This window comes from Portunus trituberculatus, chromosome 4, assembly GCF_017591435.1.
Source record: "Portunus trituberculatus isolate SZX2019 chromosome 4, ASM1759143v1, whole genome shotgun sequence".
NCBI classification, from domain to species: Eukaryota; Metazoa; Arthropoda; class Malacostraca; order Decapoda; family Portunidae; genus Portunus; species Portunus trituberculatus.
In genome coordinates this window covers 5,847,704-5,864,149 of record NC_059258.1, presented here as the reverse complement: position 1 = coordinate 5,864,149, position 16,446 = coordinate 5,847,704, and the positions used below count along the sequence as shown (strand labels likewise).

At 43.1% G+C, this 16,446-nt stretch overlaps 2 protein-coding genes across 6 annotated transcripts; one reads left to right on the top strand and one right to left on the bottom strand.

The window, feature by feature from the left end:
- Nucleotides 1-379: 379 nt before the first annotated feature.
- On the bottom strand, nucleotides 380-3,231 carry LOC123512172 (elongator complex protein 4-like). 2 transcript variants are annotated; one of them, XM_045268400.1, is made up of 3 exons: nucleotides 3,006-3,231; nucleotides 2,318-2,455; nucleotides 380-2,122 (listed from the first exon to the last, which is right to left on the bottom strand). In XM_045268400.1, the coding sequence occupies exon 3, from the start codon at nucleotides 2,120-2,122 to the stop codon at nucleotides 995-997; it is 1,128 nt and encodes a 375-aa protein (XP_045124335.1). In that variant the 5' UTR covers nucleotides 2,318-2,455; nucleotides 3,006-3,231; the 3' UTR covers nucleotides 380-994. The 2 variants fall into 2 exon arrangements, with proteins under 2 accessions (XP_045124335.1, XP_045124341.1); XM_045268406.1 differs by having other exon boundaries at nucleotides 2,318-2,449.
- A 714-nt stretch (nucleotides 3,232-3,945) lies between these two features.
- On the top strand, nucleotides 3,946-13,346 carry LOC123512125 (autophagy-related protein 13-like). Of its 4 annotated transcripts, none has more exons than XM_045268364.1 (10): nucleotides 3,946-4,593; nucleotides 7,417-7,481; nucleotides 8,410-8,668; nucleotides 9,203-9,421; nucleotides 10,084-10,213; nucleotides 10,983-11,175; nucleotides 11,262-11,375; nucleotides 11,690-11,876; nucleotides 12,231-12,362; nucleotides 12,675-13,344. In XM_045268364.1, the coding sequence occupies exons 3-10, from the start codon at nucleotides 8,519-8,521 to the stop codon at nucleotides 12,891-12,893; spliced, it is 1,344 nt and encodes a 447-aa protein (XP_045124299.1). In that variant the 5' UTR covers nucleotides 3,946-4,593; nucleotides 7,417-7,481; nucleotides 8,410-8,518; the 3' UTR covers nucleotides 12,894-13,344. The 4 variants fall into 4 exon arrangements, with proteins under 4 accessions (XP_045124299.1, XP_045124295.1, XP_045124293.1 ...); XM_045268360.1 differs by having other exon boundaries at nucleotides 7,417-7,568; XM_045268358.1 differs by having other exon boundaries at nucleotides 3,968-4,593; nucleotides 7,417-7,568; nucleotides 11,262-11,408; nucleotides 12,675-13,345.
- The last annotated feature ends 3,100 nt before the right edge of the window (nucleotides 13,347-16,446 follow it).

Genomic DNA, 16,446 nt, shown 5'->3' with positions numbered 1-16,446 from the left:
TGCAACCATGAAAAATGTCTGAAAATTTGCTAAAAACTTCCAGAAAAGAATGTTAAAACTAGTCTTGTTGGACACACAGGCGTTTAAAAATTTCGGTAAGTAGTACTGTCTTGTAATTTGCTTGCTTATGTGGTGTATTTTTTTTTTTAGAACACCTGTCGATATTCCCTGCATATAGTACAAGGCAACTCACAGGATTGCTGAGCCGCCTGTGCCTGTCCCTTCAGTGACACAACACCTCAACAAGTCACTCAGTCCTCACTACACCATGATACATGATACAGGACCCTTGCCTCTAGCACTGCACTGCCCTTCCAAGGTCATGCCACCCAGGTACATGCTGTTACTATATAATAATTCAGGATAAATGCAATTCTTATCATTATAAAAGGCTTTAATAGAAATACTTTCACTGTCTTGTCAACCCCAGTGCCAATCTTTTAAGCAGAAGTTACACAAGATTGTTTCTAAAATACTGTGAGTCATGAATCTTGGGATGTCAGCAACACAGGGAATCAATTCACTCACTAAGCTATGTTATATTTGTGCTGGAGAGAGAGAGAGAGAGAGAGAGAGAGAGAGAGAGAGAGAGAGAGAGAGAGAGAGAGAGAGAGAGAGAGAGAGAGAATCATACAATGCAGCACCTCACCATGTCTGTCTCCTGTTTCCCTGTGCTCTGGGTCCACAGGAGTTCTCATACAAGTAGTGTGTGAAAGAAGGAACCATCCAAAGGTACAAAAAAGGAGAAAAGTGACTTGGATGCTTATTTCAAAATGTAAAAAGAGAAAGATTTCCAGAATAGAGGCCAACTTGGTTCCAGCCTTTCAGATAACACATTTCACTTTAACATCACCAAGCATTACACTCACATGTCAGTCAGTGGTGAACAATGAACACTTGACTGCTGGCTATGTTTCACTCCAGTTTGGTGCACACACACACACACACACACACACACACACACACACACACACACACACACACACACACACACCTAAAACTCCAGATTCCTGGGCAGTTTGTCTCCCATGCATGCCAGAGTGTTGGGTTTGGTGAGGGTGTCTTCCTGGCTCCTGCTGACAGTCTCGGACAGTTCAGGCGGCAAGTGCAGCCTCTCAATAACCATGCGGCGCCTCCTCAGCTTGAACACCCAGTCTGTGGCATCCAGCAGCGGTGGCACCAGGGTGTTGATGGCTGCCAGCTTCACCACGTGGAACAGACCATGGTAGTCTTTAAAGATTGGGTTGGTCTCCTTGTCTGAGCCTTGAAAGGACTCCAGCCGCACCACAAAGTCTGCCAAGGCCTGCAGGCGGCGCAGAAGGGCCATGTCATGAAAGAGGTGGGAGGGGACAGTCACCATGCACACAGAGAATGAGGAACGCACCAAAGCGCGGAGGCCATACAGGAAGGTGGTGAGTCTGTGCCACTGGTGGTCCTTCTCCAGGCGGCTGAATTCCCACCCCCAGAGTGGCGAGGCCAGGCCGTGCACTGCCAGCCGCATCACATTAGTCTTGGCCTTGTTGCATGCCGTGGAGAGACCGCCGTCCGCTATCCGCCTCTCAATCTGCTGCAGCAGCGGCCAGTAGTACCCAGTGGAGGCCGCCGACTCCACTTCGCTGCCGTCGAACAGACAAGTGTCCACCTTGGCCACCTGGTCCTCCTCCATGGTTCCAAGCAGGTCAAAGTTGTGACTGAAGCGGTTAGCACTGGCCAGGCTGGCTGGCGGTGCACTCTGGCTCTGGTACCGCCAGGCAATGGTCATCTGCTGGTCCGTGGTGGTGGCAGAGTCCTCATCCACCTCCCTGTCAGTGGAGGCTGGCAGGGTGGCCATCAGGGTCTGGGGAGACTCATCTAGGCTGGCCAGGGTCAGCATGTGGCCGCTCATGACGCCCTCGGCCAGGTAGTACTTGAGGAACAGCTTGCTGTACACGTCATGGCGGTCCTGCTCCACCAGCAGGATGGATCCCACGGGCAGGCCACCCCCCAGCAGGTGGTCCAAGGATGGCATGCCAGTGGACAGCAGCAGCTGAGAGTTGTGCACTGATGGCCGTGCCCCGGGGATGCTCACCACCCGCGCCTTGCCTCTCTTGTGGAAGCTGCTCACTGCACCCACTCCTGACATCTACAGATTGAAAAAAAGGATAGACTTTGCAATTCCTTGCTAGTTTATAGAATAAAGGTGGCTGTAGAACAAGTATAGATGTCTCATTGATTAGTAACAAAGGACAGACACACCAAATAACACCCTACAGATTAATGAGATATCAATGCCACAAATACAAAAACAGCAACTTGTACTGAATGGATGAACACTCACCTTGCAGTTATGAAGGCAACTTGTAATGAGTGGAAGTAATGAAGTGCTGGCAGTGACCAATGATGCCTCACAACTCACACATCATCACCTCATGCTTCCCTCATTGTGTGATTCAGTTAGTTTTGCATTATTCTGAAACTAACAAAACATGGAATAAAATATTTTCTTTTATTTATATATAGTATTTACCTATTTTCATTTCTCTCTCTCTCTCTCTCTCTCTCTCTCTCTCTCTCTATATATATATATATATATATATATATATATATATATATATATATATTTTTTTTTTTTTTTTTTTTTTTTTTTCCATGTGGAGGGGCAAGTGCTGGGAAGGAGTAGTAGATAAAGTAATTATTCAAATCAGTGACATTAAATAAAGTAATTCAATCACTGATATTAGAAATTATACCAGTAGCATTGGTGTCAGTAGTAGTAGTAGTAGTAGTAGTAGTAGTAGTAGTAGTAGTACAAGAAGAAGAAGAAAAGTAGTAGTAGTAGTAGTAGTAGTAGTACAAGAAGAAGAAGAAAAAGTAGTAGTAGTAGTACAAGAAGAAGAAAAAGTAGTAGTAGTAGTAGTAGTAGTAGTAGTAGTAGTAGTAGTAGTAGTAGTAGTAGTAGTAGTAGTAGTAGTAGTCTCAGTGGTAATAGTGACAGTAGCCCCAGCAGTAGCAACAGTAATACATACCTTGTCACTTTTACTCTTTGCAAGTCGGCGTTGCAGCCTACTACTGATTTAAATAGTGCATCTTGCAGCTCAGGATAAAGGGTGCTATCATACAGTCCACGAATCAATGCTACGCTATGGTGTATGGGCACATTTCTTAGCTTCCCTCTCAGCTGACGAGGTAAACACACGACCACCATGAGTCTTCCCGACACTTCGGCACGGGCCCATCTCGCCCACAACTATAATGGGTTAACTAATTCATTCGTGTTTTCGTATATTGATTTTTTTTTTTCTAGATATGTACAAACACACATGACAACTATTTCCATGTTTCATTTATCTTTCTGCATGCATTACTATGAGCCTAGTTTCGTCTGCTTGACAGCGACCACCGCCACTGTTGCATGAAGAAGTGTCCCATCATGACGACAATGATTGGCAACAAGATAGAGAGTAATTTGAAGTTTGTTCTCAACAGAGACCACTTCCAACGCAATGACTTGACGGATTAAATCAGTACATGCATGAACAAGTATACAGTTAACACGCTATGCCAATTCCCCTTCATCTCTGTGTAACCAATGCGTGACTGGGAACATATAATATTTTAGTGAGTGTCCCTATCTTATTTGACATTAACTATCACTACTGCGTTACATCTAGGTTCAGCGACTTTACATCCCTACGGTAGCTCTCTCTCTCTCTCTCTCTCTCTCTCTCTCTCTCTCTCTCAGCCAGGGGACCTTTGCTAATCACGCAACAGCATATGAGTATATACACGAATGAATACACATTCAAATACGTAACCTCTCTCTCTCTCTCTCTCATTATCACTACGAGAGAGAGAGAGAGAGAGAGAGAGAGAGTTACCCCATTAACCTTGGCACCATCCAGCCCACCACCAAATTTCACCTATCAATGAATCACCATTTCTCCTTCCTGTCCCTCTTTCAGTAAAAGCGACAGGCACCAAGGGAGAAAGAGTGAGTGACCCTATCATACTTTGGCATCAGTACCATCATCACATGAGTGCCTCGTGTCCTGCGCAGTGGGTGCCAATGGATGCCAAAAGCAAGATCAAGATGTAAACACACAGGTGCCAGGGCTGCCATAAGCTGCCAGGGGTCGCTTGCCCCCCGCTGGGAACAGGAAGCATAACACTCTTTTCCCACCTGTACTCAGGCCTAATTATCGCTCCTATTAGCGCCACCTGCCTTATCTGGTTATCAATACACCAAGATCTACAGTGCGTAGTGACATTTTGGCTTGGTTTTGGGGAGAAGTGCTGGTGAAGTGACGTGTGAGGTTCGTCTAGTCATCAGCTGGACCCGAAGATTCACCACGAAGCCTCACCACGAAGCCTCACCAACTCTTGCCCTTATTAACCCCCCTACGCTACTCATCCACCAATACACCACCAGCTGTTGTGTTTAGTGCTGTTTTGGGCTTGTTTTGGGCGAGGTGCTGGTGTGTTGATGTGAGCCTCGCCCACACCACACACTCAGCTGTTCTGCCCCCATAGCACTCTCCTCTCCCAGCCCCTGACCTCACCCACGCCTCGCAGCCCCTCAGGTCCTCGCCTCGCCCACCCCAGGAACCCCAAGATGTGAGTACAGAGGAAGAGGGGAAGGAAGGGGAAAAAAATTATATTTTCCTGTTTGTATTTTCAAACTCTTATTACCTTGACTCCATTTTCTTTGCTTTCTTTTTTTTCAGTTATTCATTTGGTATAGAATTTAGGTAGTGTTGGGAATTAACATTATTTTCTGTATAGAGATGTGGAAAAACAAGACAAAACAAGAAAATACACTAACAATAGTAACAAACAAAACCAGACATCAGGAGCTGCTGTTACAAGGCTACAGCTCCTCATCTACATCTATTGGGCCACTTTGGTTAACCTTGGCCATGCACCCCACCTGCCCCCCCCATCCTTGCCACCTCAGCCCTTGGGAAATATTGCTAGCGGTTCTTTATATATCCCAGTGCCGCTCCTCTCCAGGCTTAGACATGGTGGGGCAGCAGAGTGTTAGGGTGGGGATGTTGTTGAAATTACCTCAGCATTGTTAGCAGAGGACGAGATTAGATTTAGATTCATTTGCTTTACTAATGTTACAGTTTACTCCTTCATTGTGTTGATTGTGGTATGGAAAAGTGTCATATTTTGTTGGAATTAGTTGGCTAAGGTTATTTTGTATACTGTAATTCCCAAGCATTGTATACAATTCTCTGTATGGACTTAGAGGAAAAAAAAGGAAGATTTTGATGTTAATTTTGAGTTCTAAAACAAGCATAATCATGTTTCTAAGCATTTTTTTTCTTGTCTTGATCCCACCAATATTTTTATGAACATTTTGGAGTCCTTGATGGTGAAGAAGTGAACAGCCAGTGTTTTATGTTTCAGCAAGGTATGGTGAGAGACAGTGATACACATCTTTACTAGAGTGAGATAAAGATGTACAAGTTAACAGCAAATTATCGAGCAAATTATCGAACTTTACTCGAAGATCTGTTGTGGCCCAAACATAGAAGCACGACAGATCTGCTCTCTGTTCTGTTCTTCACTTTTTTCTAATACTGTATCATTTTATATTGTGTTCTTTTAGAGTATTAACACTTGTATTCCCCACCACAAAGTAGACTAACCTCACCCCTCGGCAAAAAGAGAACCACTAACATCTCACTCGGCTAACAGAGAAACACTAACAACGCACCCCTTAGCCAACAAAGAACCACTAACATCTCACTCGGCTAACAGAGAAACACTAACAACGCACCCCTTAGCCAACAGAGAACCACTAACATCTCACTCGGCTAACAGAGAAACACTAACAACGCACCCCTTAGCCAACAGAGAAACACTAACATCTCACTCGGCTAACAGAAAAATACTAACAGCACACCCCTCGACCAACAGAAACAATAACATCTCGCCATCAACCCCTGAAGAGTCTTGGAGCATCTTGTCTTCCTACTTCTGGGGAAAACATTTACTTTTTGTCATTCCACAGAAAAATACGATTGTTGCACCGTAAAGACCAAACAGTGATGCCTCTTGTTATATTAAAGTTATGGATCTGGTTAACATTTGGTACCAGACTTAGACTAGTACTGGTTCTTTCTATAGCCAGGCACAGATACACAAACATAATGCCTACTTGGGAACTGGCATGTAAGTGGGCCTTTTTGTTTAATAATTTTTGTTGCCCTTGGCCAGATTTCCCTTATTACATAACAAAATTTCTAAAAATAAAAGAAAATAATGACATCAATACATCCAGCAAGGTGTGGAAAAAATGGACTGCATAACGAGACTTCACTTTGTAGATATTAATGTAACCTAAATTTCATGTGCCAAACTTTTTCTAGCAGGTGTTTTATGGCACACATGACTTGTATGGTGTTGTGTTTGCATGTCTATCTTGGCTGTAGTTAAAGTTTTATTTTGGGTGATGTATAAGCTTGCATTACTTTTGAATACTGTATGTTCATAAAAGTGTGGGTTATTGATTGCTAAGTTTGAGAGTGTTGTAATATAGATACTGTAAGTCTTCTTTAAAGGTTATTTATAATTGAAAAATATATTATACATATATGTAGCTGTAAGTCTTCTTTGGGATTATTTGTGATTTTGAGATGTGTAGATCCAAGGGGCATGGATGAGTGGTCAGCCTTGTCAGTGGTTAACATCTTTCTTGTACTGAATTATGGCTTTTCTTAATGGACACTAAAAAGTCTAATTTGAAGATACTCTGCTACTTTGAACTTTTTTTTATGTAATGTGCAATTGGCTGGTGAATATTTAAGTAGTTAATATTGAATGAAAAGTAACCAGGTATCCAATGATAAAATAACATCTATTTCCTTGTAGCTATTTCAAATGTACAAGCATAACACTGGTTAGTCGTCAGTGTATTGGCATTGTTTCTTGACAGTGTCACATGAAGGAGAGAGCAATGCAAGGCCAGTCAATGTGTTGCATTACGAACTACAGCAGTGTTATCAGTGTGGCCTTCAGGTTCACTTCACTAAACTGATATGTGTAGTATTGTACATCTTTTATCTCTGCTGCTATCAATGAATCCTTACATTTATTGCTAAACAGGAAAAGTATGCAATATAAGCAACACTGACTTGCCGTTATCATGATGAATAAATTGCATGTCATCCTTGGGTCTGCTGATGTCAGTGACAGGACACGGCAAACCACTGGTCTGTGCCTCATGTTGAGTTCCTTTCCTTTGGGTTGTTTGTAGATCTTGAACACTGTATTTGTAAGTAGTGGATGTTCCTTCATTTGTTCCACATAACATGATGATCTGATGAGTAGATTTCAAGCACTATGGGATGTATTACTTTTATTTCTGCATGTTTGAAAGATTTCTTTCATAGATTTAGTGTATTTATCACTCTTCTCTTCACTTTCCAGGCAGTGGAAGCTTCCTGCCTCCGCAGCTGTTGTAGTGTGATCTCAGGCTGACGCTGGCCGTAACGGTAAACAAACGTTCGACATAAGGAAAAGCACGCCAAACGTTCATCTGGCACCTAGGAACTGGTCTCATAAGTGCTTCAGGCTGGGGGGTAAACTGACTCTTGCTTCACTGTTCTCTTGCTTAATTAGTCTGTGGTAAGACTCGGCTCGGCTGTGTGGGAGGCGGTGGGAGGAATGCTGGGGTGTTGTGTGGGGTGGAGGTGTGCAGTGGAGGAGCTGAAGGATGAGTGACTCACTGTGTTATGTGGCATCTGATGTTGTGCACTGAGAAAGCTTTTGGGAGATGGAGGAATGTGAATGTTGAATGTTACGAGATCAGGAAGATGTTGACTATGTGTAAATATTGGATTGGGAATACAATGATCATGAATTGTGAGGTTCTTTTCAGAAAAATAGTTGCATGAATGTGGTGACTTCAGGGATTAACTGTGCAAGTGTTTGACTCTAAAGTTAGTTATGAAAAGTGAGATTGAGAGTTTTGAAATTACACATTGTCAAATCTAAGGTAAGTAACTATTGTGGAGAAGGAATTGAATTACTAATGAATATATATCCCTTGATTCAAGAAAAGTGTCTTATTTTTATAAATGCATGTATTAAGTGAATGATTGAAAGCTTAGACAAAAAGAACTGTTTAATATAAAGGTAGTATCAGAAATGCAGAGAGAGAGAGAGAGAGAGAGAGAGAGAGAGAGAGAGAGAGAGAGAGAGAGAGAGAGAGAGAGAGAATGCTTATAATATACATCAGAATCACTGGAAAAAAAAAAGAATGTTTTAAATGGAGGTGTGAGAAATGCAGAGAGAGAGAGAGAGAGAGAGAGAGAGAGAAATGCTTATAATATACACCAGAATCAGTGCAATATAATCAACCAGCTTCCCTTGTTCCTCATCCTCCTCCTCTTCCTCCTCCTTGCCTGGGGATCGCCACAGGCTGCCGAGACCCCCCCTCAGGAGAGATGTCTTTACCACCCCCCTGCCATCACTCTTATTGCAACACCTGTACACTGTGAGGCTAAGGCAGAGGCCCAGAGTAGTCCTAATGTCACGATCACTAAGCCCCGAGGACCGGCGGGAGCTGGGCCGCCTCACCAAGATCCTGACGCAGAAGGTGGTGCAGGTGGTGGTGCAGAGCCGGCTTGGGGAGAAAGCACACACCAGGTCCAAGTCACCAGTGCAGGGGTCAGATTGGGTTAGTGTCACTGCTTTGTCTTCTACTTGTTATTATTTGTACTATTCATTTATTTACTTATATATATGAAATCTGGCCAAGGGCAACAAAGACTATGAAACAAAAAGGCCCACTTAGATGTCAGTCCCTAGGTTATGATTGGCCAATCTTTTCCACCTTACCAGTGACAAGTTATTACTAGATAGCTCAACATTCCATCCTACCTTGTATTAATGTCATGCTGTCATACTTCAATGCTGCTAGATGACAGAACATTCCTTCCTACCTAACCACTTACTAGTACTGATGTTTAATGTAATGCAGCCATACTTAACTTATACATTATCTTACTCAACTAGATGTTCATAATGTACCCTTCATATCACATATTCTGAACTCTTCCCCTGACCACAAACCAAGCCTTACCACTTCCCCCTGCCTCCTTATGACCCCACAAACCTTCCCCTGCCTCCCCCTGACCCCACAAACCTTCTGTTGACACCCCTGACCACAACCCTTCCTCTGCCACAACATAAACCTTCCATCTTCTTACAGTTCAACCTTGGCATTGAGGACATAGGGGAAATACAGCAGGAGACCAAGAAGGGACTCGGGGGACACCTTCCGGAAAAGGGCAAACCGCTGGTAGTGGAGATTATGCTTAGGACACCCACTCTGGATAGTCTAGTGCTGGAACTTTGGACACTGACTGTGCTGGACGCCTGTGACACTTCCCCAGCACGCATCAACCCTACCATATACAATAGGATGACGGTGAGTGTGTGAGTAATGGTGAATGTGTGAGCGTAATGGTGAGTGTGTGAGTAATGGTGAGTGTGTGGGATAGTGGTGAGTGTAAGTAATGGTGAGTGTGTGAGTAATGGTGAATGTGTGAGGGTGATGGTGAGTGTGTGAGTAATGATGAGTGTGTGGAGGTGGTGGTGAGTGTGAGTAATGATGAGTTTGAGCAATGGTGAGTGAATGTGTGTGTGTGTGTGAGTGATGGTGAGTATTTGAGTAATGGTGAGTGTGCGAGGGTGACAGTGTGTGCAGAAAATAAATTACAGTATGATAGTAATGATTATGACAATGACAATGGCGATGATGATAAGTGTGTGAGGATGACAGTGAGTGTGTAGAAAGTAGAAAATAATGATAATAGTGATGATTATGCTAGTGGTGGAATCATAAAAAAAAAATTGAAAAATAAACAGTATGATGATAATGATGACAATAGTGATGATGATGATACTAGTGGTAGTGATATGTATGATGATGATGATACTAGTGGAGATGTAACCCTAAAAAGGAAGTGAAATATAAACAGTATGATGGTAACAATGATAATGGTATTAATGACATGATGATAGTAATAATGATAGAATGATCGTGACTGTGATATCCCCCTCCACTCCCTGCCCTTCCCTTCCCCTTAGGTACTGCTCAAGTCCCTCCTCTCCGTGACACGCATCACTCCCGCCTACAAGCTTGCATTCCGTCAGGGCCCCGACTCCTTCATCATCTGCTACAGAGTGTACCTCGGAGACCCGGACTATGAGTGTCTCGGTACGTGTGTGTGTGTGTGTGTGTGTGTGTTTATTTATTTGTTTATTTATTTTTTTTTTTTAATGCAAGAGGGGAAGCTGGCCAAGGGTAACAAAAGAATAAAAAAAAAAAAAAAAAGGCCCACTTGATTGTCAGCTCCCTAAAAGAATCATAGAGTTAGCCAAAAGTCAGGAACAAATGTCTTGAAATCTCTCCCTCTTAAAAGAAGTCAAGTAATAGGAAGATAGAAATACAGAAGCAGGCAGGGAGTTTCAGAGTTTACCAGAGAAAGGTATGAATGATTGAGAATATTGGTTAACTCTTGCATTACTTTGAGTGGCACAGAGTCAAGGCTGGACTTTGAGTGTATCTGAATGTATGTGTGTGTGTGTGTGTGTGTGTGGTTGTACTGACTGTGTGACACTGAATTATGGCTGTAATGTTGGCCAAGTTGTCAAGATGCTTATATTATTGGATGATTGTTTTTGGTGTTTATGTGACAGGCATCTCATTGGACCTTTGTTTTTACCCCTTTTGTTTGGCTTTGGTCAGTGTTTCTCTTATGTACAAACTAAAATAACTATTCAACTCTGTAAGGAACAGTAAGGATTTTGAATTGATACTTGATGATGATGACTTTAAAGGTAAAAAAAGACAGTCTATTGATCTGTGTATAAAGCCAGGAGTCTCACACAGAGTGGCATTAACAAGGCACCACACTTACTACTACTTTTCAAGATGATTCCCTTTTTGTTTATTTATCTTAATCTTTTTTTTATTACTTTTTTAGGGGAGAATTCAGTTCAGGCTCGGCTAGGTCAGGTCACCACACCAGAGTCGACGCTGCTGCTGTGTGTGTCATACCGCACCCAAATCACCCTGGCACCGCCCGTCCGGAGCCCCGTGCACGACCCCATCATGCTGAAGAGCGACCACTTCAAGCCAGAGATCTCCCCAAGGCACTGCAGAAGGGCCGCTGATCGGTAAGTGTAGGTGTATGTCTGTATGTTTGTGTGTGTGTATATTTGTTGTGTAAGGGTTAGAAATTAATCCAAATTGCATTGATCAGGGGAACAGACAGCTCTGAGGCAACACAGACCTCAGACGAGAGCCAAGATGCATGTCGGCTCTTCACCACCTCTCCTCCCGACCACCCGTCAACCCCACGCTCCAGAACCAGCAGGTGGGTGGCTCAGCCTGACCACACTGCCCTAGTGTAAGTACGAGTCCACACCAGCACAGCTGTCATCACACTAGATGAAACTTTAAGTGACATTTAATTTTTGTTGACCAACATAATTGTACCTGTGTGCTGATAAAGCCAGTCTTATGGCAGCTTATCTCAAGAGTAAGCAAGCTCTTCCCTGTGAGATTGTAGGCTGCTTCAGAGTAAAAGCTTATTTTTTGTATGTACACAATAAAAACTTTGCAAATAGAAAACTTGTAACACACACACACACACACACGTACAGCTCACTAACAACAGTGCCATTGCAGTGAGAGCAGCTGCCGAGGACATTCACAGCAGCAGCCGGAACGCAAGATATCAGTGGCCTTTGTGGACGCCAAACCTCCCAAGCCTGATGATTTCTTCCTCCCGGACATCCCATTTTCTAATCTGCTCACCTCAACTGTGGAGGTGCAGGGAAAGGGGGAGAGGGAGGCTGCAGCACCTCAGACACAGGTACACACTTTCATTACTCATGCACTGACAACTGGTTTATTTTGTATGACTACCTTATATTCTCCATCCTTTGTTCTCTCACCTGGAGTATCAATTTCTCAAAAGCCACAGAGGTGTTTTGCCATGTTTTTGTTGCTGTTTTTTCCATTCATACATAAAAAAAACTGTCACTGTAGTCTAGATTTGTACTTAAAAACTTGAATAACTTCACACAGAACCTGTTGAAATAGCTTAAATAAGTTGCTGCAGTGCTTGAGAACACATCATTGTTTACTGCATTAGGCAAACTTGTAAGGAATTCTGCCTTTACAAACTGAAGACAGAATTAATAAATTTTTTCTTCACCACCTGCAGGAGAAGGGTGCAGGTGGAGTAGCCACAGTGGAGGGAGGGGAGAAGGTGGCCATGACAGGCTCGGACGGTTCGCACAAATCCACCGCCTCAGCTCAACTCAAGGAGGAAGCGGACTTTGTTATGGTGGAGTTGGTGAGACTTAATTATTTTCCCCTTAACCATTACCACTCTCACTTATCAGCAATGGTGGAGTTGGTGAGGCTTAATTGTTTTACCATGAACCGTTGCCAAACTGTCACTCTGTAGCAAAGGTAGACTTGATAAGGCTTATAATAGCTTTCCTCATGTCACTGGATAGCAATAGCAGAATTAGCAAGGGTTAACTGTCTTCCTCATGACCATCACTAAAGTATCACTCCTCTTTAGCTACACACAACAAACATTTTTCCTTAGAACAAATGCAGTGGAGTTTTCTCAGCACACTAACACACTCCTATCCGGCAGAAAACTCCCTTCGCTGGAATGCAGGATGCTGGAAATGACCTTGGTACCTTTTACCGTGAGTGCCAGAATGCTCCACAGCTGCGCATGTTTGCCGACACACCCGAGGACGAGATAAGCGACTTGACCGAGCAGCTTTTGACCTTTGAGGGATACGTGGATGACTACAACGAGCTGGTGCGTTCCTTACACTCTGAAGAAAGCCCAGGCAGCTCTCAGTGATCCCCTGGGAAGAGTCATCACTGCTCGTCCTCTCACTCTCCTGTTGTAGCCTTGTGTTTAGTTCAGTGAGACAGCTAATGATTTGTGTTCAGACTCCAAAGAAATGGTACTGCTGTATGTGTTCTCTTGTGCTCATGTTGTCTTTTCACTGCACAAGGAAAGAATTTTAGTGATTGGTTGCACTGTGCTTGTCTCCTGTTGCACCAGAGAGAGTGAGTGTGAGTCAGGAGCCACAAGTCAAGGCTTAAAAATTGCCTTTTAATTTTCTTTTCTGGCTGTATTAAGTTTACAGGTAAATAAGTTTTGTGTAGCAAAGTCCAAACTGAGTGTTCCTGAGAAGGGCATAGTGTGTGTGTGTGTGTGTGTGTGTGTGTGTGTGTGTGTGTGTGTGTGTGTGTGTGTGTGTGATTCACCTCGGTCACCTGCTGGTCACCCAGCTAGTCTTTCCCCATTACGGAGCGAGCTCAAAGCTCATAGACCGATCTTCAGGTAGGACTGAGACCACAACACACTCCACACACCGAGAAAACGAGGCCACAACCCCTCGAGTTACATCCCCTACCTATTTACTGCTAGGTGAACAGGGGCTACACATTAAGAGACTTGCCCATTTGCCTCGCCGCCTACCGGGATTCGAACCCGGCCCTCTCGATTGTGAGTCGAGCGTGCTAACCACTACACTATGCGGTGTGTGTGTGTGTGTGTGTGTGTGTGTGTGTGTGTGTGTGTGTGTGTGTGTGTGTGTGTGTGTGTGTGTGTGTGTGTAACAGCTAGCTAGATGGCGCCAGAGAACAAATGATAAAAGAAATTACTAAACTAGATTTTCAATGATGAGTATCTTATGAAACCTTTAAACTTTAGGTACATAAAACCTCAAACAAATATATAATCTTTAGAGACAGAAGACCTCAATCATTAAGCAACCTGAGGTCATAAATAAATATTAGAAACACTATGAAGCTAAACTAGACAATTAGGATGACCAACAGTTGCAGGTAGGAAGATGGAAGGTTGTGATATAGTAGTGCAGAAAATATTTAATGCATAACCAGCAGAATAGGGGACACAGGACAAATTGTGTGTGTGTGTGTGTGTGTGTGTGTGTGTGTGTTTTTCCTCCTTAGTAAACCTGTGTGTCATTCCCTTCATTATAACTCTCTTCTCACAAGTGGACGTGTTAAGCAGAATGTTGGAGTCTTGAGGATCCACTGATAGTAATTATGTGGACAATTTTCTCTTATGTATTACAAGTTTGTACAATCATTTTAATTTTGTAATAACTGAATTAGGGATTATCACAGACTACAGCAGGGTATGATTGTCTCCTTCAGGTTTTAATTTAATGTTCCTTGAGACAGATGAGCACAGTGAATGTGGTAATGGTGGTGGTGGTGGTGGCGGCCATTTCTGCAAAGTTTTGTCCAGTGTTGTAGAGCTGTGTTTTATATGAGTTTCTTATATTTTTTATTCAATGCTTTTATGAATCTTGTTTAACCCCTGAATGGTGGACGAGACAGTGGTGTGCGTGCAAGTGTTGGTGGCTGAAGTGTGTTGCAGTGGTGTCATAAAAAAAGAATATCTGTGTGGAGGAATGCATTATGCCAGAAGTCAAAGAAGTTGTACTCAAGAAGAAGTCAAGGAAGCAAGAATTAACATTTAATCACCAACATAGTATTAGTGAATGGCCAGAGAGAATATGTGAAGAAAGAGATATGTAGTAAGAAGAGTTCACACCTGCATGTTAACTCTAACCTCACCCGTAACCAGCCACACCAGTGCACCGCCACACAGTCTCTATGCACGTAATTCTGGCATTGTTGTCGTAAAGTAGGACAAGCGCTTCTTGTGGCTTTTATCTTGTACTGTGTAGGTGAATCTTGACAGTGGAAGGAACAAGAGCCACTTTTCCCTGATAGCCTTGTCCTGGGTAGTGATTCTCCCCAACACACACATTGCCTGGGGTTAAGCCTTTATGCTCTATTTTTATTATCTGTATATTTGAGCTTTTTATTGGATTAGTATTTTTGTTGAAGAATATATATTTCCCCTTCAAATTCCTGTCCTTTTCAAATGAACACGATCGCATCATCCATTTCTTGATTTCACAGCAGTGTTCAATGCAAGCTGCTCTGCCTCAGTCCTCAGAGCCACCTTTGTCTCACTGGATGATTGCTGGTCTGCTTCCTCACTGGCTGGAAGGACACACAGGCACACCACATGCACTTTGTATTTGTAGTGATAGACACCTGCTTGGTTATTCACTTTTCTAATTGCTATCTGTCACCCATTATATGAATCCACTGATGTACAAAGTACACAAAAATGCAAATTTAACCTACCCTGGTGGACCCATTCACAATTAATTTAGTTCTTCTTTAATCCTGAGCTCAGAGTTGTTTCTAGCATGAGGTGGCAACTTAATCAGTTTAGCACAAAATGTAGTGTAATATTGTAAATCCCAAGTTTTCTGTGGTTTTCACACCACTCTGCAGTGGTGACCAGCATAGCAGTGTGTCCGCCAGGTGTGAGGAAAAAGCAAGTCTCAGAATGACGTCTTGGTCCTCTGCCTTTACTCAGCCTCATGGATCACCCTTCATGGTAAATCAGTTCAGCTTGCCTGCTTCCCATTATGCACATCATGACTGCAGTGCATCACCTCACCAGGAACACAGTCACACATCCTAGGGAGTGATGGATTAAACATTCACCATGTGCATCAAGGAACAACATACGCTGTCTTCAGTATACTACAGAACTTGTTGGTGCTTTGGCTTTTTGTATGTTTTAGAAGCTGCCAGGCATTGTATTCCACCTCTGATGTATACACCATCACAAATTGGCTTCTTATACATAATATTGAAAATTATATTGTGCAAGGTTTCTTTGCAGTAACTTCTCACAATGCACCAAGCACATGTGAATATTTTAACATTCTGATGCTGTTCTGAAAGAGACTGTGGTTGTATTGTCTCCAGCAAGACAGACTCGTCAGTTTTCCCTTCAGTATTTTGCCCGGCAGCACAGCACAAAGTGGCTCTTGGCGTTGCTGACCAAATTTCATCCCAATGCAGAATGTGTCAAAATCTTAGTGAGAAGATAGTGCATTGGTTCGTTGCAGCATCCTGTCAGTGTTCCATAAGTAGTGGCACGGCCGTCGTCCTTCACATATCAAGGCACGCTGTCTCCCTGCTGTCAGTGTGCCGTCACCAACACGCCAAGTCAAAATACCCCAAATTATTCTATTTATTGTACTTATATGTATTTAAGGCTTTTGATATACATATATATTTTTTTAATCCCCTAATGATTAACCAGATGTGTGAGCAGCTATGCTTGTGGCCAAGGGAAACGAGGATGTTGATGGAGTACATTGTGTTTGTGTTGAACAAAGCACAACAGCCTCCCAACACATGGCTTGGTGGTGTGTGTGTGTGTGTGTGTGTGTGTGTGTGTGTGTGTGTGTGTGTGTGTGTGTGTGCATGCACTGCTTTGTTTCCTTGTTCCAGGAGCTGAGAAGGTCATAGCAAAGTTGCATCACCTACAGAGGTGATGG

What these genes read in the sequence shown, in the direction of transcription:
- LOC123512125 (XM_045268359.1), top strand. Translation starts at nt 8,519, where the DNA reads ATGTCACGATCACTAAGCCCCGAGGACCGGCGGGAGCTGGGCCGCCTC. An exon ending in CCATATACAATAGGATGACG is followed by an intron (nt 9,422 to 10,083) that starts GTGAGTGTGTGA and finishes CCTTCCCCTTAG; the next exon opens with GTACTGCTCAAGTCCCTCCT. An exon ending in CTGCAGCACCTCAGACACAG is followed by an intron (nt 11,877 to 12,230) that starts GTACACACTTTC and finishes CACCACCTGCAG; the next exon opens with GAGAAGGGTGCAGGTGGAGT.
- LOC123512172 (XM_045268400.1), bottom strand. Translation starts at nt 2,122, where the DNA reads ATGTCAGGAGTGGGTGCAGTGAGCAGCTTCCACAAGAGAGGCAAGGCG.